Source organism: Protopterus annectens, chromosome 3.part1 (genome assembly GCF_019279795.1).
Source record: "Protopterus annectens isolate FY-2018-M chromosome 3.part1, PAN1.0, whole genome shotgun sequence".
Classification (NCBI taxonomy): Eukaryota; Metazoa; Chordata; order Ceratodontiformes; family Protopteridae; genus Protopterus; species Protopterus annectens.
The window spans coordinates 1,438,383,093-1,438,405,684 of record NC_056732.1 but is presented as its reverse complement, the minus strand read 5'-3'; the positions used below and the strand labels follow the sequence as shown (position 1 = coordinate 1,438,405,684).

General features: G+C 39.6%; 1 protein-coding gene across 1 annotated transcript in view; it reads right to left on the bottom strand.

The window, feature by feature from the left end:
- Positions 1–22,592, bottom strand: part of ITGA8 (integrin subunit alpha 8) — a 1,841,490-nt gene that overhangs the window by 467,537 nt on the left and 1,351,361 nt on the right. The window contains exon 22 of the mRNA XM_044067504.1: positions 16,656–16,735. Within this exon, the coding sequence (XP_043923439.1) occupies positions 16,656–16,735 (80 nt within the window). The remainder of the gene's footprint in view (positions 1–16,655; positions 16,736–22,592) is intronic.

The following is a 22,592-nucleotide window of genomic DNA, read 5'->3' as shown; positions in this document are numbered from 1 at the left end:
TTACCATTAACAAAAAAATGGATGTCTAGAGTCATCAAAAAAAATTCCTCACTAGCAGGGACATTTCTGATACATTCATACAAGGTATGGAGAAATTGTTTAGTATCCCTAAGTACTGTCTGTATACCAAAAAACACTTCATAATTTATAAGTTTTAACTTTTAAGTAATTGGAGCAACCTAAGGAGGCAACAACTTCATTAAGCATTTCAGCATGCATCTGCAGCAATCATACCTCTTAAAAGTCAGTAGGTCATAAGCTTAACATTTGAACAGATTAACCTATAATGTTACATTTACTTGGGTTGATTAATAGGTTTATTTTATCTTGATAAAGACACCTAAAACAATAAAGTCTACGTAGTTTTGCTAGGTATTCTGACAATGTTATCTTCTTTCTTGAATGTTTGACAAAGGGTGTAACTATATTTAATATTCGGTACATATGGGACCTAAGGGTCTGCTATGTTTCTATATGTGCTTGCACATGCTATCATGAAACACATTTACTTGAGTACACAAGTGAAATGTTGAATATACATCTATTTCAACAGTATTTGTTGTTGTTTATGTAGGGACTATTAACCTAAAATAAGCATCACCTACATCACGGGCTTTGCCCCTTCTATACCTACCTATTTTTATATGTTTGCACTCTGAGGTCTCTCTAACCTAGGGAAAAATGACCATTCCTAAGACTATAAACAATGACCAGTTTTTTCTACAGGACATGTTATCCTTTAGAGTTCATGCAGTACATTGCTGCAATACTAACCAGGTACTTACACAATAAACAATTAATACCCAAAGCTGAGATACTTCTAGAAACAAGAAAGAAGTGGTTTCCAAGACCCGTAATTGAGAGTCCAAGAATTATGAAAAAATGTACAAAAATGCAGGAGATCAATGAATATTGAACATCTCTGTTCTCCTTACACAAATGTTTTTTGCAGGGGGAGCAAGCGCCCCTGCACCCTCTAATGTGGAAGAGGTTCCCCTCCTCACTCCCTGAACATATAACAATTCTGAGATTGTCATTCCTCAGAGAAAGGGAAATGTTCAGGCTTGGTATACAGTTTGGTCCACATTTTCACTCATTCAGTCTTGCTATTGGGTGTCAGAGCTATGCATCTCCAAATATTAAAGTTTACCAAAATGAGTTTTTCAGTCTCAAAAAACTCAAGGTGATCCAACAGGTAAGCATTGTAAAGAAAAATTGCTTTCTTTATTTTTTTATAACTTGCATTTTGAATTAGTGATGTTACTTCTGCATAAAAAATAATTATTTTATTCACTATATTATACCCCAACCAGTTCTAATTAAACAGAATTTGGTGGACCCAGATGTTAATTCAGTGTTACTACAAAATAAAGGATGTGCTGCTTTTACTGTTGTGTTATATTTCACTTTTGTTTTATGTCTCAGTGTGGATATATGTCCTATATAACTATCCTAGTACCTTCAAAGTACTTAAACTTCATGAAACAAGTGCTAGAAAGTGTATAGAGTGATATGACCTACATTTATGTATGGATAGCAAAAGCAATGCCTTTCAGCTTTTCCCAGTTACGGTTCACCACAGAGGATCACTGGTCTGCAGACTGATTGGCAGTGGAGTTTTTACGGTGTTGAATTGCCAGCCAACCTTCACAGAAGACACACACACACACACACACACACACACACACACACACACACACACACACACACACACAAACACACTCACACACAAAGATGGTTTCACTTCATAATCTCGTTCAGTAACCCCAGACTATAAAGTTGAACCATTCACAATACTGAAACACACAATCACGAACATACATACACCAGACACCACATAACACACACACCATTCCACCCACAGTGCACAAACCACCCCCCCACCCCCCCCTATATATATATATATATATATATATATATATATATATATATATATATATATATATACCAACTCCGAGATCACACATAACATTAAAAAAAAAAAAACACCACGGCATCCTCCACTTGCTCGCACACAAATACACATCACACACACACACACAAACACCAACAAATCCAACACTCACACTTACACCTCCCTGCCCTTACCCACATGTACAATGCACAAAAACACACACAAACACTCACTCACCTGCAATTTTAGGCACCATAATGCTACATGCAACGTACCGGAAATGCATAAGATATTTGAATTTGCTGTTATGCACTTTCCGCATTCTGGCTTTCAGTTTCATGGTCTCGGGTTACTGAAATTTGGGATTTCAGTAATTTGAGACTATGAACTGTAACCACACACACACACACACACACACACCTACCTGCATGTCTTTAAAACTCACTGGACCACAGGGAGGATATGCGGACTCCGCACAGAAGGCTCTCCAGCTGAGAATCGAATGGGAGAACCTCTTGTTGTGAGGTCACAATGCTAAGTGCTGCACCAGCACAGCTGATGACACCTGCATTTATGTATAGATAATCATAGATAATCATGGATATTTCTTTATTTTTATTTATCTAGCCCAGGAACATATTTTGATTACGAAGCATGCTTTTGACTAAAACTAAATCATTTATTTGGATAATTTTAGATATCAATGCTTGCTGTTTTTGACAAGTAGAATAACATCATTGTACATTCACTTTGTATATGGATGGCAGAGGTACCAAAATACCTTGAAATGTACACTTTGGTGGTACAGGATTATTTTCTAACTTGTAAAAACAAAACGAAGGGGATCCGCGGTGGTACAGCAGTAGCATTGTTACCTCACAACAAGAGGTTCTCCTGTTCGATTCTCAGCTGGAATGTGGGAGTGCCTTCTGTGTGGAGTCTGCATGTCCTCCCCGCGGTTGGGTGGGCATTCAAAAGACATGCGTAAGCAGGCATGCCTTTGTTGAATGTTGAACGTCAAGCTGGCACCTCGGCGTTGGTGAAAATCTACTGCCAATCATTAGCGGACCGGAGTTCCGCTGTGGCGACCCCTAACCGGGAAAAGCCAAAAGACCAACAACAAATAAAAAGAAGTTATAATTTTTTCACAGGATACTATAGAGATTGTACACTAGCAACATATTATCATTTACTCCTCAAAGAAGCTAACAACCACTTAACCCTCAAAGAAACAAATATACCACACATAGTATCCACCCCACACATAGATCTAGGTATGTTGAGGCACTTAAATGCAATGTTCCCAAACGTAGAAGATGTCACAGATATTCCACATGCAAAAATTATGCTCAGCAAATCCAAAAGCACTCAATAAAAGCAATAAACACTACACATACAGCCACACCCAGTGGAGCCTCAACTACCAAGCCCATAAGGCAGGCCAAGACACTACCGAGGACTCTAGTAATAGGGGACTCCATTGAATGACACACTGTTGCCCCATTCACCAGGCTGAACAAGGGGAAGATAATGGTCAGTTGCCTATCAGGTGCCAGGATACATCAATTCATGCACGCAGTTAAATCATTGCACCACAGGTATCATAGTCCATATAGGTGTAAATTACCTGAGACGCATCTCCCTAGACTATATAAAGACTGATGTTATCGATCTCTCAGACGATGTGTTTCAGACTGGTACGTGCCTAGCATTGAGCAGCATTCTACCTTCACCAAGACTGATGCCACAATACAAACCCTTGACTGATTTTAAAAAATTATTTAGCTTATGGTGTCATGCTAGGGGGATACAATATTTGTCAGCATGGAAGGATATGGTTAACAAACTGCATTGCTTTGCCATGGATGGCCTGCACCTGTTCTCTCTAGGCTTTTGAATATTGGCAAAAACTTTATCCTGCTCCAAAGAGCCTTTTAGGGAATACCAAACTGACAAAGCTTCTGACATAGCAAAATCAACGCAAGGGAATATTAAGGTAGCTGTTGTTTGACTTTTCGGCTTTTCCCGGTTAGGGGTCACCACAGCGGAACTGCTAATGATTGACAGTTGTTTTTATGGTGTTGAATTGCCAGCCCGACGCACAACCTTCACCGAATGCACGCCCATTCAACGCATGTATTTTGAATGCCCACTCAACCGCGGGGAGGACATGCAGACTCCACACAGAAGGCACTCCCAACCCAAGCCGAGAATTTAACGGGAGAACCTCTTACTGTGAGGCAACAACACTACCGCTGCACCACCGCGGAAGTACTAGTATTATTGTTAAATGCCAGAAGGCTAAACAAGAAGCTCCACTCCCTCCAAGCTCTCCTCACCCTGGAGAAGGCAGACATCTGTGAAGTTGCTGAGACGTGGTTTAAAGCCACAGAAAGTACTCTGGCAGTGCAAGGCTTCAGTGTCTTCCACACATTTAGAGCAGTACTACAGCAACAGTAACTAAAGGTGGAGGTGTCTTGATCTATATCAATGATAGTCATACCTCAAGGTTGGTTAAACAGATAATGTGCTAGTATTTCTCTGTGTGCAGTTTACCATAGATAAAGTTCCAAAGCATTTCCTAGCAAGCTATAGATGCCCCTCTATGACCTATGAAACCCATAGCTCATACTTAGACCTACTGCAAACACTCACCATTCAACCAAATAACTTACTCATTGGGGACTTTAATTACCATTCTATAAACTGGAAATACTGTATGGCCGCCAATTTGCAGGAGATTAATGGACTTTGTAAACACAAACAGCATAGAACATATAGTGTATAGGTCTAAACATATTGGACCTGGTACTCAAAAATATGGAAAAATGTTGCAACATCCCAGTGTTCATGTTCTCACTGGTAAGTTCAGATCACAAAACTGTCTCCCTGAAAATAAAAATCAATTTGCTAACCCCACAAAATATTTCAAAGCAAATTATCTTTTATTAATTGAGAACTTTTCAAAATTCCATGCTCCCACAAGAAAACACAGCAACCTATGTGGAATTGTTCACAGAAACTCTGCATAACCATGTCAATGGTTGCATACAGGATGCTGTACCTATCAGAAGTAATCCCAATAATGAACTCTAAAAACTAACCACCCTGGTGAAATTCTAAATTAAACAGGTGATACAACAGAAGAAAAAGAGTCAGCCAAAACTAGGAAGTGTAACAACCAAAAAAGATATGAACTTTGTCATCATACTAAACAGATAGCTAGGAGGGAAAATTAAGTCCAAGAAAGCTAATTACAAGGTCAAGATAGCTTCCCAGGTCAAAGATAACCATAAGGCCTGATTTAGCTATGTCAGAAACCTAAAAGGTAGCATACAATAGTGTGCTGATCTAGTGGTTAATGTAGCCACATTCAATGAGCTGGGGTATATAGCGAATCTGCTAGTTGAAAAATTCAGCTCAAACGTTATCCCCCACTCACCCCCTGCTACGCTCCAGGAAATACCTTCAAACATAACCACTCCACCTATGAACAAAACTACAAGAAAAACCTAGCCAAGCTAGAATTTTTACTGTGTGATACCTTAAACTTCCTGTAATAGAGGCCCATAGGATATATACAAATGACCCCTTAAGGACATCAAGCGTATAATCTATATGGCTTCTGAACATCCACAACTTTTTACTTTTTCTTTTTAAGTCTTTGTTGATACATTCAGGCCAATAAACCAAATCACACTAGCTGTTGACATGCATATTTTTTTGTCTTCTTATGACCTCTTCAGTACAGCATAAGTGGACTGTTTGGCTATATTTTAGAAACACAGCATGTTTACACCCAGCTGATGTCCATAACCAAGAAGGTGTCTGCAAAATATCCCAACTATCATCCAAACCAAGGAATAAAAGACCACACAGACAAACCAAATAGTAAAAACTTAATTTACGAGGTCATAAGGCTGAAATATTTATGTCCACAGCTAGTGAGGGTTTAGCTTTATTGGCCTGAATGTATCCACAAAGACTTTTATTTGCCAAAAAATATTGCATTACATTTGCTGAAATTTACTTTTAAACCTTTCTGTTCACAGGACTGGTACAAAATATACAGAGCATTATTAAGGGAGGCACAAATGTGGATAGGAGGACTACAGTTTTCCCAAATGTCAATGTTGCATGCATAACACATGATGCCTTGAGTTGTTTGTGCCATGATGAGATAGTCTATATAGATAACAAATAGATGTGGCTTATGATTGGGCCATGTGGCTTATGACTGAGCCCTTGGGAGCACAATATAATACGGGATAGTCTGAGGACTGAGCATTAGAGAGTGAGAGAGTGAAAACAGTTTTAAAGAATCTGCCACTTAGATATTCATGGAATCATTTTAATTGGTGGAGTTGAGGCCATAGAAGAAGAGCTGCTGTTTTAAGAGCAGTGAGTGGTTTAACAGGTGAAAGGCTTTGGAGTGGTTGCCAGCATTCACTAAATTATAGAGTACTTCTGTTAGAATGAGCAGGGAGGCATTTCTACTACGTAACTTCCTGCAGCAGAGCTCATAGTCACTGAGAGTACACTAGACCAACACACAATCTTGTAGTTGACAAGCTGCTGCCTTTTCTAAACATTTGATAACAGATGCCAGAAGATAGGTCTGAATGAGTGTGGGGGGGGCTACAGTTAGAAGCTTAGTTTGGAGCATTAGCAACATTGGCTATATTCCTGAGTCCTGCAAATGTGCCAGTAGGGAGAGGATTATGGATTATTTAAATACACAACAGTCAAGACAAAAAGGATAAATAGTTTACTCAAAAAAAGAAAGTAAATCCAAAAACATGAGTGAACCAAAAAAAAAGTGGCAGTCAAAAACCAAACTTCAAGTGGAGTTAAAATCTGGAAATGTAATAATATGTAAGCGCTTTTGCAGTAGTCAAAATACTGTCTGAAGAAGCAGTATTTCTGACTACTGCAAAAGCGCTTACATGTTAAGTTTCCAGATTTTTACTCCACACTTGAAGTTTGGTTTTTGACTGCCACTTTGTTTTGGTTCACTCTTACATGTTTTTGAATTATGGATTATTTGTTGAGGCTGATGGACAGTATGAGTATCATAGGCTATGGCAAACTTTGGGAAAAAGATAATCTGATCCAGCCCTTTCATAGTTCAGAATATTTTTCAGGTATTTCTTGATGGTTGAGAAAGATAAGGATTTAAACTGAAAATCAGTTTAGAAGCTAAATATTGTTTTAGTGGATGTATTAGGTTGCGTTAGGGGTAGGCCAGAGGATGGAGAGACTGAGGATATGAGAAGAAAAGAGCTCTACACATGCTCTGAAAACAAGGTGGACATCAGAGATAGACTGATTTTTCACTGCAAGTAAACTGGGATGTGGTGGTGTTGGTCAACCTGAAAGGTTTTTAACTTCTCTGCAGAAGCCCTTGGGATTTTCAAATATAGGCCAATGATGCTTTATTAGGTAGGCATTTTTGTGTCTTATTTCCTCAATATACATATATTCTGCTAAACGAAAAGTAACGTTTACAATTCTGAGCGAGATCAGTGTGTTTGCAGATGCGTCATGCTTATTTTCCAGCAGTGAACAGTTACTTTAACTCCAGAGATAGCCAAGGAGTTGTGTGACCTTTGCTCCCTTGGTTTTGGATGGGCATCATCCATTTTGTAGTGGAAATGGGATGTTAAGGAAGTACTGAGTGTTATAGTTTTAATACTGGAGACCAGTCCATACTTGTTAACTCAATTTCAAAAAAGACCCACGTTCTCCTGGTTTTGTGTATGATAAGTAATTATCTTATAGAGAATGTGAAGCTTTTTGGCAGAGCAGGTGCACCAAAGTATGCAGTGTTCACTGAAGAATGAGGATCTGTATAAGAATCATCTGCACTGCTTTGTAGAAAACTAGACCAAAGGCTAGGCTGATCTGATGCTAGGTTTGGTCTGGTTGGTCTTTTGACCAGGTGAAAGAAAAGTACAGTTTTGTACCTACCATAAATGTAGATGTTCGAGGATCCACATTGCTGCAGTCATAACCTGTGGGTAGTCCGCTGTCCTCGGTCATATCCTCAGTCTTTCTTGCCCCAGATGTCAGAAGGCCCAAAAAGAAAAGGCCATAGCCAAAAATAGAAAATACCCAACCACCAATATAGAAAAACTAATTACCCCAAAAGCAACACAGCAACCCCAAACTACAGAACATATACATTTATGGTAGGTACAAAACTGTACTATGTTCTTTAGAATCCCAAAGCAAAGGTAAGGAGGTTGGCAAAATTAAAAGCATTAGGAGCTGCTAACATGCCCTGTAAAACTGCAGTGGCAAACCCAGCCCTAGATTTGGAATAAAGAGGGAGATGGTAATGCTTAGTAAAAGTGTGCACTGAACTCCAAGTAGCTGCCTCCAAAATATCCTTAGTAGCTACTCCCCTTAAAAAGGCAGTTGAAGTGGCAGTAGCCCTAGTGGAATGAGGTCTGATCCCAGCCGGAACCTCCTTTCCATGATGAGAATAACAAAAAGCAATACAATGGCCAATCCACTTAGAAATAGTTTGCTTTGAAACAGGTTTTCCTTGTGAACCCAAAGCAAAAGAAATGAATAACTGTCGAGTCTGCCTGAACCCTTTAGTTCTGCTCAAATAATATATCCAAAGAATGCAAAATTTTTCCCTTTATTTTGGGGATCAGCATAATGAATAGATTGGTTTAAGGCCACATTAGAAACAACTTTAGGCATAAAAGTAGGGTTTATGGAATATCAGGAAGGGTTCAACTGCCATTAGAGCCTGTAATTCAGATAAATGGCCAACAAAAAAGCAGTCTTCCAAGACAAAAACTTCAACTCAGATGTAGCTGCAGGTTCAAAAGGAGGTAAAGTAAGCTTTTCCAACACAAAATTGAGATCCCAGGAAGGAGGTCTTATGTTCTTTGCCCCTCTAAGAAATTGCTTAAGCAAAGGGTGAGAAAATAATGGTGGGTCACAATCATAGTGAGCAGAAATGGCTGCAGCATGAACTTTCACAGAGGAGAAAGACAAACCCTTGTGTAATAATTCTGTAAGGTACTGTAGTGTAACACTCAAATTAGGCACTGAAACATCAAAGCTCTTTGCTGTGCTCCAAAGAAAAAATCTCCTCCATTTATCAGCATAAACTTTCCTAGTACTAGGTCGCCTGGCTTCCAATATGACATTCAAAACTTGTTGAGAGAATATGCCAGGCTGTCAGATGCAGGGACTGTATCCTGACATTGAAATGATTGCTTGCCTGGGACAAAAGGTGTGGAATTGGTGGCAAAGGCCAAGGAGGCTCCTGTACTAAACTCCTCAGCAGAGGATACCAGTGGCCAATCTGGAGCTATTAGAATCATGCAAGGCTTGTCCTGTCTGACCTTCAAGAGCACCTTGGGAAGGAGAGGCAGAGGAGGAAAGGCATAGACGTGAAGGTTGTTCCAACTGAAAGATAGAGCATCCACTTTCCAAGCTTTTGGGTGAAACATCTTTGTGCAAAATTTTGGCAGTTGGAAATTTAGTGGAGAAGAGTTCCCAAGCCACTGTCAACTGTTGGGATCCACCATCTGTCTGCTCAAAACATCTGCTAAGGAGTTCTGTGCTCCTGGCAGAAACCTGATGTGCAAACTCAGAGCAGTCTCCCACAAAATCATAGCTTGTCTGCAAAGAAATGGGTTCCCCTGCTTGTTGATGTACCACATGACTGTTGTGTTGTCTGTTTGAATCAACACCTGTCCCGTTGAAGTAGATCCTTGAAAGCCATCAGTGCAAATTGACTGCTAACATCTCCTTCATGTTGATATGCAAATGCTGTAGTCTGGGAGGCCACGTGTCTTGAATACATTTCCCATTGAGTGTGCTCCCAAGCCATGTCTGAGGCATCTGTCGTTAAGATCTGACTTTAGGTGACATTCCTGAGCCCACCAAAATTCCTTTAGGATGCAAGGTATTATCTGAATGACAGTGTCCAAATCGTGGCAGTGTTGAGTCCATACACTTTTGAGATACCATTGTAGCTTCCTCATATGTAGTTTGGCATTTTGAAGGACTGTCCTTGCAGTCAGCCTGGACAGTAGGGATAATTGCTGGAAGTATAGGGGAAGATTTCTTTGTTTGTCCAAAAGCCATCTGAGAGGCTGTATTCAGTCTCACACCCAGAAAGCACATGTCCTGAGAGGGTACTAGACTGGACTTTGTTTCCTAGGCACCTTAAAACTGCCATTACATACTGTAGATGCTGAAGTAACTTGACTTTGTCTTGAGCAAGAATCAGGCAATCATCCAGATAAGGATAAATTTGTATTCCTCTTAGTCTTAAGAAGGCTATCACAGGAGCCAGGACCTTTATGAACACCCTGGCAATGCAGAGAACTGATAATGAAAAGTACCAGAACCTCCTGCAGCTGGGCCTGATAGGAATGTGAAGATAAGCCTCTTTGAGATCCAGAGTTACCATCCAGTGATCTTTGCCTAGCAGATCTTGAACTTTGGAATGTCTAGGTATGTATGGAGAATGGACAAATCCAGAATTGGCCTCCAAGTGTTTCAGAAACAGGCGAGAATAAAATCCTAGGCCTACTTCTGATGGAGGTACCACCTGGATAGCCCCGATTTGTAAAAGTAAAGAAATCTGCTTGTGAGCCTCCAGCCTTTGCTGAGAAGGTACATCCGCATGCCTTTGAAAGGAGGCAAGGTGTGAAAATAAAACTTGTAGCCTCGATTTATAATGTCCAACACCCATTTGTCCTGGGTGACCAAAAGCCAATTTTGCTTGAAAAGTGCCAACTTTCCTAGAGGAGCTGCCAGACAGGAGGAATCTGGCAGCTGGAGATACAGGTCATTGGGTCTGTTTCCCTGCCCTCACCAGAAGATTGTGCAGGAGAACTCCAAGAACCCTGAGCATGAGCTCTGAGATCTGCCCTTGACTGAAAAAAAGAAGAAGGATAATCCTTTGCAGGCCAATTTCTGCTAAACTTAGGGGCTGCACTTGTAAAAATTCCTTAACTGTCTGCATGGACTTAGCTTTGTCTTCCATTTTCTTCAAAACTGACTCCACAGGAGAACCAAAAGAACTTCAGATTGAAAAATTCGAGCTTTAACATGCTCTGACAAATTCTGATCCAATAACTGAACCAGTGGCAGCCACCCTGGAAGAAGCCTGAAGAGCATCAAAGCCACACTGCAAGGAATGCTTACCTACCTGATCAGAGGCATGAACTAAGTCCTGCAATTCCTTACACTCTATACCCTCAGCTAAAGCATCTACCTTGGATTTCAACTGACGTAACAGAAAATTCTGGTACTTCAGCATATGAAACTGGCAATTTAAAGCCCGAGGTATACACTTTTTCCCCACCTATCCAAAGCTCTAGAATCTTTATCCAGAGGAACTGGATTCGGTCCCTGACTAGACTCTTATACAAATATTTATGAGCCTCTGGAACTCTATAATACCTGTCTGGCTTGACAGGGGCAGGGTAAAGAATCAGGATTAAAACATCCTGAACAACATCCAAAACAGGGGAATAGCCAAGGGCCTATGCTGCCTCATGGAATGCAGGGTTTCAGAAAGGAAAAATCCTCTGGGAGAAGCAGAAGGACAGGAATCTTCTGCATCCGAATCAGAATAGGGAGAATGTCCTCAGCTGAAGACTCAGAGTAATCCGAGGAATGCTCCAATCCTCCACCTCTGTCTCCACCCTAGGCCTCTTATCTGGAGGCATAGAACCTCTGATTAAAGTAATCAAATCCTCTGCCATTTTCAGCATATGAAGAACTAAGAATAAAGAAGGAACTACAGAAACCTAACTCAGGCCAATTCCTGTAAGATTAAAGGCTCCCCTGTGATTCAGCTACTCATCCTGCTTAGATTTTAACGATTTATCTATGAGGTATCTGTTTCCCACAAGAAATACAATTATTAACTTTTTCTGACATCCGGATTTAACTGAGGCAAGAAAAAGACAAAATATTGTCTGAAACTCAGAATCCAGCCTAACACCTGACAGCTGACTACCCACAGGTTATGACTGCAGCAATGTGAGACGAAGAACATCCAATATCTCAGCGAATAGTAATTGAGGAAGCCATGCCTGATAAAGTTGAAGTCACCCATGAGCAGAACGTTCTTACAAGCGAGCTTATCTGTCATTGTTGAGATTATAGTATAGGTTTGCAGGTTCTTACTAAGATTATGGCCAAAGAGAATCATGGGAAGCTCAATCTCATCACTCAATACTGGGGGAGACTAACAATGTCCCCCATTAAGTAGACTTTCTCTACATATCTCTTGTGAAAACTTGTCACTACCCATTTATTCATCCCAACAGCTTTTAATGATTGCTAAAGAAAGAATCTGCTTGATAAGTAGGGGCAGCATACTCCAGAGATGAGGTATACTTTGGGTTAGGTAGCTGTCACACCTGCTGGTGTTGCTGATGTGGTAATATATGTTTGGGTCTCTAGAATAGGCATGTACGTTACCACTGGTTCTAGTTAGGTGAAAGAGTCCATATAGTGCTATGTCATTGATAGCAAGAAGATTAAGCAGAGAACACCTCTCAGGAGTCTGTATAACAGTAGTAGAAGTTCTTTGCTTTTAGTCTATCAGAGACCTGATATCTTTTTACTGAGGAAACAGAGGTCTTTCAAGCTGGTTGAGGTGCTTTGCAAGTTACATGCAAACAGGTGCATTACAATCAAAGACAGGCTTAATAATGGATGAATAAAGTGGGACTATAAATTTTTGGACCTTGACGAGATACCAGGAAGGATAAGCTGGGCAAAGTAGAAGGACTTTCTAAGCACCACAAAAATGTGATGGTCAGAGAAGAGTCTGATGCCAGATGGCTGTGTTAAATTACATGGAAAGTTATCTGTATGGTTAGCTGTTCTGGTGTTAGATTTACCAAAGGAAATGATGCTACATTTCCTGGTGTAAGGGTAAGCCCATGACTAATACACCAAGCATTTGTTTGGTTCAGTCCATGCTGGAGAATTTGAATATCAGAACAGGATTTAATGACCACCCCAGGTTTACAATCATCTATAAACTTGGTAAGCTAAAGTCCCCTAATATCAGCTTTTATGTTACATACATATATATATATAGGGACCTTGGACAGATCCTGTGGGATGCCACTGGTGACATTTTTTGCTAGAGCAAATACCCCAACTTTGACGATATGTTTTTCTGAGAGACAATTAGCAACCCAGTGAATTATGCAAAGGTAATGTATGAGTTATGTAAAGGCTGCTGTATGGTGGGACAAAGTAGGTACAACACTCCCATCATGCATATTAAAATAAATTACATATAAAAAACTCAGTGACCATCAACTTTGACTTACAATCAATGGAAATAGGAGAAGAGGCAACAAGTAACTGTTAATTTGGTTTCTTACTTCACTATCCATTCTGGGTCCATGCCTCTGGCTTTGAGTGATGGTGTAGTTCGATTTAATAGTATATGGCAGCAGATTAGGGAGTTTAAGTTAAGTGTGAGTTACTCCAGCTATGCTGGGCTTGTTCATAATGAGGCAGACTTCAAAGTCATCATATTTATTATGAATACTGCAAAGGCTGGAGTATGCTGTTGTGAAACCCTTCCTGTTAATGATACTGTCAGTTTCAAGGAATGCCAAAGAAACAGAAGTTGTATAAAAACAGCGAATGAAAGAGATGATAGTACATTCATAGCTTGAAAGACTGAGACTTTTTTCACATTTCAGAAATTAGTGGAGAGGTTAACAATTGGTGCAGTACAGTATTGGAGAGGGCAATGATTGGTGCAGTACAGTGTGGAGAGGGCAATCATTGGTACAGTACAGTAGTGGGGAGGGCAATGATTGGTGCAGTACAGTAGTGGAGAGGGCAATGATTGGTGCACTACAGTAGTGGGGAGGACAATGATTGGTGCAGTACAGTAGTGGAGAGGGCAATGATTGATGCAGTACATTTTGGCATGGATGTTTTTAAGTAGGATGTACAGTAGCTGTTGTTCTGAATATGGTTCAGAGATGTTAAATGTGGAAGCAGTGAAATGCCAGGGGATGGGGTGGGAGAGATGCAAAGTGGTCCACAGCTTTGACTTCTGCAGAAACCACTCAGTCTGTGCATGTGTAAATCAGTGCAACTCAAAAAATGCAGTCATATAGCAGCAAGCCAAGCACAGGAAAAAAAAATACAAAAAATATGTACTTTATAAGGTTACAGAAACAAGTAGTGGGGTTGGAAATGGGGAACCATTGTAAACATTGAAGTATCGTGTGATGTCACTAGTAAGCACAAGGACATATCTAACTTTTAGAAGAACTGGGGGGTTCAGCACAAAGACAAAAGCTAAGAGAAACATGTGCAAACCTAGAGTAAAGCAACGTGACAGAGTCCACTATACTAAGTACCCACAGGTTGCAACTTACTGTGCCAAAGAAATACAGCTCATACCCAGTGGAGCAAAATAAATATAACAGCAGTTTCAAATAGCAGAAGCAGAGGAAATACAGGCAATATAGAAATAGGGATGCAATAAAAGACAACTGAAGAAAATGAAAGACAGGAGAAAGTAAAAGTGACCACAGTCAGACAACCAGTAAAAGAAGTATATTCAACACCTGAGTGAAAGAGGATAAAAAGCCTGCAGCAGATTAAAGTAAAGAGCAGTCCACACATACCTCTTAGGAAATGAAATATTTATTTTATATGTATTTGTTCAACAGAATGCATGTTAATAGCACCCAGCATGTCAGAACTGCAGTTGTGAGAAGGTTCAGCTCCTCATATCCAACAGCCAGTAGTACTGCAAACATAACTTCATAAAACACACAACAAATTAAGCAGATCTTACAGCAAATGATTACACTCACATCATAGAAAAAACATATGAGCTGATAGGGAAGCGATTACAAACACAGAACTATCCAGTATACATACACAAATATATGCAGACAGACAGGTACAATGCAAGACAATACAGTGTACAGTAATCAAAGCAAATGATAAGGTGAACTCAAACCTCAAAATGTCTTTCTAGCTAGAAGGTGCAGGAAAGCAATTTAGGTAATGCAAAGTGCATCCAGGACTAGGACCTGTAAATATAGCATATGAAGTATATGGGGAATACAGTTGAACATGCTAATGATCAAGGTATCAATGAAACTGTTGAGAAAGAGTAAAAGAACAAAACAACCTGAGCCCCACCACTGACTCCTGCGACATTTATTAAATCTGTTAATGCACAATATGGTGCAGACCAGAAAGTGCAGCAGTGTCACAGCAAAAATCTCACAGGAAAATGAAGTAAATATGTAACGGTAAGTAAGGTTGCAAAAATGGTAACTCAGTTGGTGGGGTTATAATTGAGAAACAACTACACACATTAAAGTAGCCGGTAAAGCCAGTGACTTAGCTATTATTAAGTAGGATGGGGGTGGACAAAAGTGCATAAGCTGAGGAGTGGGAATAGAGACCTAGAGTAAAGCAGGCTGATGGGACTGGGTCATGGGAGCAGCTACAAGCTGGAAAGGACTGCATCCATGAACACAGCATGTACATGGTGCAGAATAGTAAGGAAATCAGCGGCTTCAGACAGCATAAATGGAGGAGAGGAATGCAAGCCATAAACAAGAGTATAACAAGATACTAAGATCATAGTAGGAAGAACAGCAGTTTCAGAAACTAGAAGTGGACTAAAGACAGGAAAACCATAAATGGACATGCAAAACAAGACATCTAATGGGGCAGAGTATACGCTGATTGAGATGAAAGGCAGAAAAAACAGCTATCTGTTTCTTGGGTGTCTACTTCATTTGAAAAACAGTACGATGGAGGGTCAACATCTATCCTAGGAAGTCATACCAGCAAGTACTTGGACACATATAGACATATGTATATACATATGGAAATATATATAGAAAGAGAGACAGAGAGGGAAAGACAGAGATGTCTTATGTGGTCAGCAGTGCAGTGTCAAGTGTTTCCACATTCCCACCTCAATGCTTGACTCTGTGGTTTGGTTTCTGGCTGGGATGCCTTATATGTGAAGTTCATGTCTTCCCTGTGTATGTATTTTTGCTGTGGTCTTCAGTTTCCTCTCACTTCCAAAGACATTCCACTAGGTGGTCATCGTCTAAATTGCCTGTAGTTGTGACTGAGTGTGTTGTACGAGTTTGCATGCATCCTGCACAGGGCTGACCTTCCATCTAGCACTGGTTGTCTGCCTTCTGCCCACTGCTGGGTGGGATTGACTATGGCTGAACAGCATGAAGCTGATATTAGGAAATGTATGAATTTCTTATGTTTAATGTTAAAAGGTGATGCTTTCAGGTTTACCAGATGCTTTAGTAGTCAGTGTGCTCTGAAACTGCTCTGCAATTACAAGAACCATCAATAAAACTTTGTGGAAGAAATATATATTTTCACTGTAAAACTAACAAGACTGTCTAAAATGTAAGTATATACAGCTGAAAACAGTTATGCACAGCCAGAAAATCATAATTCAATTACAAAACTATTTTGGTTCTGAATTCAACATGTAACTGTTTGTAAACTGCACTTCTGTTATGGAAAAACATGAACTTACATGATCATTTCCCATTATCACATGCCTTGTTTTGATTTGTTTCATTTCAAAAGGCAAGCGGAAAGTACTTTTAATACCATAAATACAGACTGTATTAGAGGTTTTTAATCTTTGCCACCTCTTAAATTCTGCTTAAATCTTATTTATCCATACATTAAATAATTTGGTCTTCTCAATAGTGCTTATGCAACAAACCTTTTGATTTGTAGGTCAAATGTGATGCTTGGGTCTGCTTCTTCCAAACGCTGGACAGCAAATCGCAATCCCAGAGAAAGCTGAGGGAAAAAGAGAGATCAAAGAGTCAGTTTTGAGCATCTGCAGGCAGTAAACTCTGCACTCCTGCAGAGAGTTTTAATACAAAAAACAAGCTGCCACATCTGCTTTTTCATCCCACTTGCACTTCAGCAAATGTTGCTGCCAACTGTGCACTGGAATACAGTTGTTCACTTTTCAATTCTCCCTTGGTTGTAACTCAACTGAGTTGAATGGTATGTTTCTGAAAATACAGGTACATACTTTTTCTGTCTGGGTAGACCTTTCATAATCACAGGAGTAGCAACTTTAAGTTATACATTCACACTCTGACATCACAAACCTGTAACAGGAGAAGTTATGAATTTTAAAATATAAAAATTTGGATGGCTGCATAATCAAATGTCCATTTCCAAGACTGCTGTAGGAGTAATACTTCTCTGTACATGCCAGTCTAGTCTTTCATATGTTTTTATGTTTATTTATTGTTTTAACTGATCACTAAAATGGAAATAAGTACAGAATTATGTGGTTACATATGCAGTTCATCCTGCAGTGATTGTGGCAGACAAATTCATAAGAGGAAGCCTCCATTAGGGTAAACTAATTCAAATCTGCCCCTATTTGCATTCCCTCAGCTGACCATCAACTGCCTGGCTGCACTACTTTTCCTTAGTGTCTTCTGTACTGTCCCCAAGGTTGGGACCATACCAATGGCAGGTGGGTAAGGGGAGTGCAGTAGGAAAATGTGCCTGCATGCTCGGGAGTAAGTTTTGGTATGCCGTAACTGGGCGGAGCTAGTGACATCGCTGCCCAAAAGGTCAGCTAGCTCTGGCCCTCCTCAGATTCCACATGTAATTACAGCACATCCACTTCACTGGGAATGTGTCTTCGTTATAGACAGAAGCTCAACCCTCCCTCCTGGAGTGAGCAAGCTGGCAAAGCGTCTCTTTCCCATTCAGGTCCTCCAGTATCCACAATGTAAATCTTAGGTAATCAGAGTCATACTAAGGGCTCTATTCCTGTACACCATAGAACTGGGGGTAAAGTAATGGCATTTTGACTCACCCCAAAAAAAGCATACTATTGACATGTTGATCTCACACGTGAAATCATAAATCTCAGGCTACTACATGTTATTAGTATGTGTCCCACAACTGCAGATTTGGAAGAATGGCTCTGTAACATTCCCACTCCGAACAGAATGCATAATACATGCTTTTTAGATATTAACATACTTCAGTTTAAATCTTTTCATTCAAAGTTTTGTATTTTTTTTTACTTTTACAAGTTACACAGAGTGCCATTTACTCACTAGACCCCTTATGAGTTGCAGGCATAATTAACCATTAAGTGTCATGATTTATCTTAGTATAACTTAGTTTGTCAATGTGGTTGACAATACATTTTTGAAATTTTGTTTCAGTACTATCATACTGACAATTTTTTTCTTATATTGTGTATTGTGATTATCAGACATTCTATGTAAAGTAAAGGCATTTAATTACGGATGTCATGTGTCCTTACGTTCTGAAGTTCATTAATGCCTCACTGCACTAAAACAGCGGTCCTCTACAGCTTACAAAATACTGCAGTTCTCTGATTACAGTGACATGGAGGTCATTCCATGGCAGTGACAAGGTGACCACTATTCAGTGAAGGAGAGGGGCTCAGCAGATTAGAAATCGTCTTATCTGTCATTTACTTTATACCATAGTATAAGAGAACCCTGCTGCTAATCTGTCTGAACTGGCGTCTTTCCAGCTAAGATATTGCAGTACAGGAAGGGCTTTCATAGTGGCTTAAAAGGCAACCTGGGATACTAGCATGCCTAAATACCCTAAGAGGAACTGGACCCAGGTGATATGTAGTATACCCGCAGATAAACTATTGGATGGAAGCAGTGTTAAATGCCATCTTGTACGCAGGCTAATGGGTGTCAGCATGAGGGGTGCGCATGTGGGATGAGTATAGTTTGTTACAGTAAAGTCTGACGCCAGTACTTGGCATGCAGACAGTAATGTGGTTGCAGCTGCTTAAGTGATGCGGTGAATTAATTAATTGCATCTGAATTTAACCCTTTAATCTCTTGCACTGTAACATTTCTGTAGGACATGAACATGTTCTGGAAATGGATGTTATAAAATGATTTCCTGATCTGCCTTTGAAGTGATATCTCATAAATTCTTGGTTGTGTGGAGACGGTTAGCTTCTGCTTTACTAAAGTGGTCTACCACAGACGAGACTGTCATCTATCAGCACTACTGTTTCCTTAGTTGTACACAGTAGGAGATACAGCTTGTAGTTATACAACTGTAACTAAGAGGAAATGAACCATTTTACATACTCACAAGTTTGTTTACAGCAGTAATATATATTAATGGTTTAACACTTGCCCAGGAAGCTTTATCACCTTTCAGAATGGCCATATGACATATGTAGCAATGCTCCCCAGACCCAGATAAATTACAAAGTTCCTTTCTACAGATAGTAAGTAAAAAGAAAAAAAATATTCATGCACTTGTTGAATCTATTACTGAAGTATGGAGACAGAGCCATAGATTGTGATTTCTAGGGCATTATGTTATGGGCACTGGGTATACATTTTTGTTATTTGTATTTTTGATGTTTGTATTTCTGCAATGTGACTTTTATTGGAGCTTTTCTTCCCGGGCCTCCACTGAAAATGGGCTCACCTAGGCCCAGTGGACTTTTGTAGTAAACAAATGCAATAAATAAATAAATACATACATACATACATACATACATAAATAAAATGCAGCCCAAAATTCACAAACAGGTAAAGCAGTGCTGGATATAGAAAATACAGATACAAAAAGTGCCAAAATCACATTCTATCAGGGTTACACAGCCCACTCACAAAGATTAGTTTGAGGGCAAACATTAGCTGAACTCAAGCTAAATATCTACGGAGGGACATTTATATCTGGATTGACCATTGCAGTGCTGGACTCATGAGAGTGTATTTGTGGCAAATTTATCTACTTTAACAATACTTTGTTTTAATTTTTCTCAGGTTTTTTCCATGAGGGCATTGTCACTGTAATATCTCCAAACAGAAAATCTAGTAACAGGGTGGCTGATACTGGAATAATTTTGGTGTCAGAGATGATACTCTTTCTAAGCCTGCCGAAGCAACTAATTTCTGTATTTGATGCACCACTGGCCATCTGCAAAGTGTTAAGAGCTGTCATGTCTGCTTCCATTATGAGAGCTACATGAGGACAAACCTCCATTGAGATGAACACAACCTGTCACAGCTTCATTCAAATGTACAGCTTAAAAAAATTATTTTTGTAGAAGAGTGGCCCTCTCTGTACCCCAAAGTGAAGGACTTTACCCTACAGCCCCTTACTGACCCTTACTAATATATCCACATCTATCTATATATCTATCTTTACACAGTCACACAACAATGGAGACAAGTTAAGCATTAATTAACTGTAAATGATTGCCATTGCTGTAATAGAAATTAGGCCAGCAGTGAAATCACAACTGCCTACCTGCAACTAAGTATACTACAGGTGCTCACATACTAGTAGCTCATGCTATACCTGCTCATTGCCACTTGCTCAAAAATGCAATGCTCTCACTCCCACTAACCTGATCAACTGTTCCTAAATAGCCCTCCCAATACCCAGTCCTAGAAACTACTTAGCCACACCAGAACCTAAACCTTAAACCTAAAACTCCCATGCAGTTCCTACCCCAGCTCCTCAGTCACTTACCCTAAATGTCCTCTCCTCCTTCCTAATCTAAAGTCCCAGAGCTCTCCCTAGTCCTAAAACTCCAACCCCCTCCCTAAAATCAAATTCCCCTATTGCTCCTTAACTCTAAAACTCCCTTCTCACTCCCTTCATCTAAAACTCCAACCTCTCTCCTTAAACCCAACATTCCCTTCCTGCTCCCTAACATTAAAGCTTCCTTCCTGTTCCCTAACTCTAAAATTGCCCTCCTACTCCCTAATTCTAAAACTTGTCCCACTCCCTCCCCATGGTTCCTTGCACAAACTGCAGTCTAGCTGAGCTACATGACACTTGAGACCCTTGAGAGTGTGATTTTCAAGTGCTTGGGACATGAGCACCTGTAGTGAACCTCCAGCAATCTATCCATCTGTGTTTGATGGGTTGTGTCCTTGTCCACTAGACCACTATCAGAGAAGCTGCCATATTTTGGTTTGATATGCAACCAACCTACTTCAGTTGGCCTGTAGCTTCAAAATTTGTTATATAGCTTGGTAAGTTTGCACACAGTATATAATATACTAATATACTAATACGTTTCACTATGTTGTTTTAGGTTTGAGTTCCTCTGTCTCCACTTGAATACTGTATTACTAAGAATGCCACTTACACAAACAGTTCTCATGGGTCAATCATGAAAAAAGACAATTATCCTACTACTTAATCAGTTACTAAAACAATACTTATATCTGCTGAACTGTTTATTATGCCAGTTTTGTCATGTAGTAATTTTGTTTTTTTTATCTTGAGCTGAAGCTGGGCTTTAAGTGCCCTGACTTTGATGCCTGAAATTTCAAATGCCCAAACACTGAAAATGGAAATTTTATATAAATTTTCCTGCCCATAAACAGCATTTGTAAATTATCTGGATGGGTCTGCACTGTTGTATTATTTGTATTGTCTTGTGCAAGTATGACTTGTCTCCTATTCTGCTGTTTAGTGCCTTCATGGCCCAGGCTGTGACTGAGAGGGTCATTGGACAAATGTAATTACCCAGTCAACAAATGTGAAAAAAAAATAATAAAATAGATTTTGGATGAAGTTCATGAGTGATTAGTGGCTTTAGCAACTGAAGTCCCTTTATAACATGCAACTCATTTATGCAGGCAGAAATTGTGACACACTTAGGGCATCTTTTGTCAAAAAATAGAAACTTCATTATTAATATCTAACAGAGGTTGATTCAGTTGTTTATGGGCATTGTATGTAATCAATCTGTAAATGTAGCAGCAGGGACTACCACTGTGGACTTCGTTTGATTTTTTTCAATCCCCATCTATACACAGCAGAACTCTGAGCTAGTCACTTAACAAAGCAGTATTTCTGAGTTATCCCTAAAAGTAGGCATTTTTATTTTGTGGAATTACATGGCTAACTAAATCCCCAGAGGCCTAATGGATAAGGCATTGGCCTTTTAAGCCAGGGATTGTGGGCTTGAATCCCATCTGGGCTGATATAATCTTCAGGGTCCTGGGTTCAAACTTGGAAGTGATGACTTTAAACTTCTCTAAAGCTGAGTTTGTGCTCCTAAAATCAGAGGTGGCTATCTTCACGGCACCCATGCTAATGGAAAATAGTTGTATGACTGCTGAGTCATACACCAATGCACTGTATGAACATGTGCATAAATGCACGGAACTAACCATACCTAACAGAACCATCAACCTGTCCAGTTTTCATAACACACTTTCTTTGCCATATGATGATCCCATTAAGTCTTATGTTGCTTTTGTATAATTTCTATTTTAATAACTCTCCAGTCAACCTTTTTATTCCTTTTCTTTTCTTTATGACTTTGCTGTCATACCCTATGCTAGTGCATGCTGCTTTATGATCTGAAATGTTGGCAATTCTACCTCACCTGTTATTTCTTTCAAATCATTTGAATACGCCCCATAATATATTTCAGTTCTAAAAGTACCCCTTTATGTCTCAGTTCTATATTTTCTTATTTCCAGCCCTCAATTTTTTATAGCTTCTCTTATTACTTTAATATTGTGCTAATTTCCCCCTATTCTTTCTCACATTGCAGTTAAGATTTCCCTTCATAGTAACTGGCATACTTAATAAGACAAAGTTTTTTAAGTTCCTCAAACATCTGTTTCCTCTCCTTCAT